Source organism: Rhinopithecus bieti, unplaced genomic scaffold, assembly GCF_001698545.2.
Source record: "Rhinopithecus bieti isolate Rb0 unplaced genomic scaffold, ASM169854v2 scaffold_39586, whole genome shotgun sequence".
NCBI lineage: Eukaryota > Metazoa > Chordata > Mammalia > Primates > Cercopithecidae > Rhinopithecus > Rhinopithecus bieti.
In genome coordinates this window covers 785,047-790,427 of record NW_016816842.1, presented here as the reverse complement: position 1 = coordinate 790,427, position 5,381 = coordinate 785,047, and the positions used below count along the sequence as shown (strand labels likewise).

The following is a 5,381-nucleotide window of genomic DNA, read 5'->3' as shown; positions in this document are numbered from 1 at the left end:
AAAAAAAAAAAAAAAAAAAAAAAAAAGAAATGCCTTTCTAGGTGAGCCCCAGGTGCATTTGCCCTGCAATGGGCCCCAAGGTGGAGGAAGTAGTTCCCTCCATGCCTCCGAGCTCACGGGTGAAGGTTTGCCTCCAAACAAGCTTGGCTCCCTTTTAGTAACTCCTTAAGAATCAAAGGAGTGCCACAGTTTTGGGGATCCCCCAAATGACCTTGTGGGACCGGCTCTCCATCACACTGCAGGGTCCCATATTCTAGAAAGGAAACAGAATGGTGTCGAAAATCAACTATGTGCCAGGCACTGCATACAGGGAATCTTCCAAATGTTATCTCAGTTACTCCTCACAAGGCTCCAGGGAAGTTGATCAGATCATCCCCATTACACAGACGCAGTGACAAAGGTTCTGAGAGGTTAGAATACCTGCCTGGTCACTCAGGCATGAAGTGCCAAAGCCAGGATTCAAGTACAGGTTTGGCTAACTCCATTCCAATTTCACCGTTCCTGTTTGTATCCAGTCACCCTCTACACATGAACTGGCTGTTGTCCACTAAACCAAATCTAATCCCTAGAAACAATTCACAGCCCTCCAGCAGCTGTCTGCTGTACACCTCCAGCTACAGAGTCTCTGCATTTGGGCCCGGCCCGTCTGCTTGCTGCCAGCCTCCCACCATGCAAACTGTGCCTCTTCACTGCCAACCAGACTTGCCCCTCATTCAAGACCAAGCTAGAAATCCATCACTTTTAAAAGACCTCTCTGAAATTTTATACACAAACTCTCTCTCCCTCTCTCTCATTCCACAAAAGATTTTTAAAAGACTTTTTTTTTTCCAGGCCGGGAGTAGTGGCTAATGCCTGTAATCCCAGCACTCTGGGAGGCTGAGGTGGGTGGATCATGAGGTCAGGAGTTCGAGACCAGCCTGATCAACATGATGAAATCCCGTCTCTACTAAAAATACAAAAATTAGGCCAGGTGTGGGGCGTACACCTGTAATCCCAGCTACTCTGGAGGCTGAGGAAGGAGAATCGCTTGAACTCAGGAGGTAGAGGTTGCAGTGAGCTGAGATCGTGCAACTGTACTCCAGCCTGCATGACGGGAGTGAGAATACATCTTTGGTAGACATGTAGTGTCACTATGTTGCTTAGGCTGGTCTTGAACTCCTGGCCTCAAGTGATCCTCCAATTTCAGCCTCTCAAAGTGCTAGGATTATAGGTGTGAGCCACCACGCCTGGCCTCCACAAAGGATTTGATATGGCTTATAAGGATAAATACAGTAGTAAGACTTAAGACGTAAATAGTGCATTGCTACACGAGGACTGCTTTTCCTACCTAACTTCATTTGTCTTAGAGCATTCTTTCCTCAGCCTGAGTACTTGTGTATTAATGTGCTTCAGAGGAGGCTGAGATGCAATTGCTAATTTCTTGAGAATCTTCTTCCTCTTTATTTCCCTAAATAGCACCCAGCACTTGCCAGTACCTATTGAAGTGCTCAATAAGTGCTTGTTCTCACTGCAGAAAGAGCTCACCACTGACCCTTCGGTAGCCAGGTGTGTGATTTGGGTGTTCTTGTCTGCCTCACACTTGCCTTATGAGGGAAGAGATGATCACGGGCCATTCAGTCTCCCCCTGGCCCGCTGGAATGCACATTCCAGGGATTGACTAGGTATGGTTTGCAGCCATGGGATTAAGACAAAGAGATCCAGATGATGTCCTGGGCAGTATGCACAAGTTGTTGCACAGCCAATCACAGACAGAATCTTGCCTTCTGCAGGCCACACCCTGCCCAGAGTTGGGGTGACATCAGAGGCAGGGCCAAGACACACAGTCCCGTTTACAGTGCTCAGACTGAGACTGACCCTCTCCTCTTAACTTGTGACTTGCCACAGGGGGTCTTAATGTTACATGCAGACCTCAAGAGAAACTCGGAAGTTAGACAGACACACATCTGCCTCCAAAGTACCTCAGCAGTCCATAACAAACTTACCTTATATTAAGAATTACAGTCTGTCCATAAACAGATGTGCCAAATACACCTTTAAACTGTGGAGGAGAACAGATTTAATAACAAGTAAAAAACATTTTTTTTCACATTTTCTACAAATCAAATGGGGCAGAAAAAAATAATACTCTATCTAGCTTTTAACGGGATCCAACTGGGTAGAAAATGGACCCTGGGGGACTTCTTAGGGCCTGAGCTGGGACTGCCCCCACAAAGGCTGCGAAGAGGACCTTGAAGAAAGTAAGCTGTCTCTATTTTCCTAACTCTATTCTAATGGTTGCAAGGGAGTTCTGGTGCATCCCTTCTGGATTACAAATCTCCCAGGAACTATAAGAATACTTCATCCCCTCACTGGTTTCCCCAGGAACATCAAACTCTGACTGAGATCAAGTCTCTAATCTGATCTCTGAAGACCGGGGCATAAGGCCTGTAACTGGAGGGGGCTTTTGTGACACTCACACTCAAAGTCAAGTTTGAGGAAAGTAGTGCTAAGTGACCATTGCTCAGTAAAGCCACATGAAGTACTTCAGGGGTTCCCTGGAAGTAGGACCACATTGATGTTGCTGTCTTCAGTGTACTGAAAACATCCATGCTGGCAAATTTGAAAGCAGATCCGAGATGAGAGGGCAAGTCACAGCCAGCTGGCCCACAGGGCAGAGGTGACATGGCAAAGGGGCAAACTCTGTGACACAGCAGCCACAGATTCTATCCTAGCATTGTCAGGTACTGGCTGGCTGTGCAGTCGGAAGCACTAGCTCTCTTTGCACCATCTGTAAAATCATTTCCATGATACGTTTTTTACATGTTACCAGTTCTAGTAGTGATATAATTTCAAATTGAGAGACATTGTCATGGAATAAGACTTCAGCTTTAAAAAAATGTCTCTCCATCCCTACTTCTTTTTTTTTTTTTCTCCAGGCAGAGTCTTACTCTGTCACCCACGCTGGAGTGCAGTGGCATGATCTTGGGCCACTGCAACCCCCACCTCCTGGGTTCAAGTGATTCTCCTCCCTCAGCCTCCTGAGTAGCTGGGATTACAGGCGCCCGCCACCACGCCCGACTCATTTTTTTGTATTTTTAGTAGAAATGGGGTTTCACCATGTTGGCTAGGCTGGTTTCAAACACCTGACCTCAAGTAATCTTCCTGCCTCAGCCTCCCAAAGTGCTAGGATTACTCGCATGAGACGCCGTGCCCAGCCTCCACCTCGACTTCTAAGACATATTTAAGGCTAATATTTTTTCCTTCAAAACTGAACTTTGAGTTATATTGGCTGGATGCTCTCTGAGAGTCCTTCCAGGGCTAACATCTGTGGCTGCAAAATGGAAAGACCCTTTCCTTTCATGCTCGCTCACAAGTGTGCACTCAGTCACAATAACCTAAACGATGGGAAAGTATTGTTCATGCCAACATTTTGAAAATGGGAAAATAAGTAACAGATATTCAGATATAATTATTCTTCTAGACATTTTTTTAAAGCCAGACTAGTACGAAAATGTATGCAAATTTGAATATAAAAAAGAAAAACAACATCTTTAAATTTTTTCTCTTTCATTCTGTGGAAATAATTTATTTTAAAACTTCATAATATTTATCTGTCCATTTAAAACTGTATTAATAGCTTATAAAACAATGGGTATGGTATGGCTGGAGCCAGCTTCTGCAGGCCCTCAGCCATGCCAGACCAGGTGCCATGCCTCCAGGTGCAAGACGATGGGGTGGTCCAAGGGTCCCAGGGGAGAGGCCTGGGCAATGAAGAAGTGGTGGCACCAGTGAAGGCACTCAGGACAGCTGCTGTTTACCAACCAGTAAAGGTACATTTCACTGTTTGAACAACTGGTACAATGGTACCAGCGTGAACCACCTGAAGACCAGCTCTACTCTCTGCAACTCAGTGTTAGAACAAAAGAATGTTTTACAGAACGGAAAGCTGGAAAATACTTACGAAGTCAGTAATTTTACTATGCAAATCTTGATAGGCCACAGAATGTTTGTCTTCTGGATCAAATGTTTCTGATACTTTCACTAAAATCATCCCAGGGAATATCTTTCCTGAAAGTTAAGCAGAATCTTTCTGTACTATTTAATGAAAAGAGGGTCATTTCCATTTTGTTTTAAAACATAGATTATTTTTTAGAATTCCCAACATTGTATAATGACACTACAGGAAATCTGGAAATATTTTTAAAGTTATGCATAATCCCACCCAACCTAGCACAACCATTTTCATTTTGGTATATTTCTTTCCGTTCACAGTTTACATCATTGTTGTAATTCCAAGTTTATGCCATATTTCTTTTTTTCTTATTATATAATAGGTATTTTCCAAATCGTTGCCTAGTCTTTTTTCTTTTTTTTTTTTTTTTTTAGAGAAAGAGATAGAGAAAGAGAGACAGAGTCTTGTTCTGTCACCCAGGCTGGAGTGCAGTGGCACAACTGGCTTACCGCAGGCTTGAACTCCTGGGCTCAAGGGATCCTCCTGCTTCAGCCTCCTGACTAGCTGAGACTACAGGTATATGCCACCACAGCCAGGCAATTTTTTAACATTTGTAGAAATAGGGGTCTCAGTATGTTGGCTAGGCTAGTCTCAAGTTCCTGGCCTCAAGTGATCCTCCTGCCTTGGCCTCCCAAAGTGCTAGGATTACAGGTGTGAGCTCCTATGCCTGGTCTCATAACCATCATTTTTAAAGGTTGCATAATATTCTATGAAGTATATGTTCCCTTCCTTGATGTAATCATATTTTGTTATTGCACTTAGTGCTTTTAATTATTTAAAAGGAAAAGAAAAAGGTTGCAATGAACATCTTCACACACAAACTGTTCTTCTGTATTTGGGGTCACTTACTTAGAGTAAATTTCCAGAAGTGAGATTATTAGTGCTAAAAATATGAGCATTTGGGGGGCTTTTGATATATCCCTAACCCAGTGGGCAATGCAATGCATTAATTTCTTATAGAATTGGCTGCTCTGGAAAATGAAGATATTTCTCATTCATAAAACAGAAAAAAAATAGAACTAGAACTCAGACAGTCAGTCCTCAGACCTTCATTGCACCCTAGTGTTTGATCTAATCAAAACATCATTATGGCCGGGCGCGGTGGCTCAAGCCTGTAATCCCAGCACTTTGGGAGGCCGAGATGGGCGGATCACAAGGTCAGGAGATCGAGACCATCCTGGCTAACACGGTGAAACCCCGTCTCTACTAAAAAATACAAAAAACTAGCCGGGCGAGGTGGCGGGCGCCTGTAGTCCTAGCTACTCGGGAGGCTGAGGCAGGAGAATGGCGTGAACCCGGGAAACGGCGTTTGCATTGAGCCAGGATCCGGCCACTTACTCCAGCCTGGGTGTCAGAGCAAGACTCCGTCTCAAAAAAACAAACAAACAAA

The 5,381-nt window shown here is 44.2% G+C and overlaps 1 protein-coding gene across 1 annotated transcript in view; it reads right to left on the bottom strand.

Moving 5' to 3' along the window:
• The window catches only part of MUC13 (mucin 13, cell surface associated), a 32,031-nt gene that overhangs the window by 13,864 nt on the left and 12,786 nt on the right, over window positions 1-5,381 (bottom strand). The window contains exons 4-5 of the mRNA XM_017855361.1: window positions 3,941-4,047; window positions 1,983-2,038 (exon numbers count right to left, since the gene is read on the bottom strand). Of these exons, the coding sequence (XP_017710850.1) occupies window positions 1,983-2,038; window positions 3,941-4,047 (163 nt within the window). The remainder of the gene's footprint in view (window positions 1-1,982; window positions 2,039-3,940; window positions 4,048-5,381) is intronic.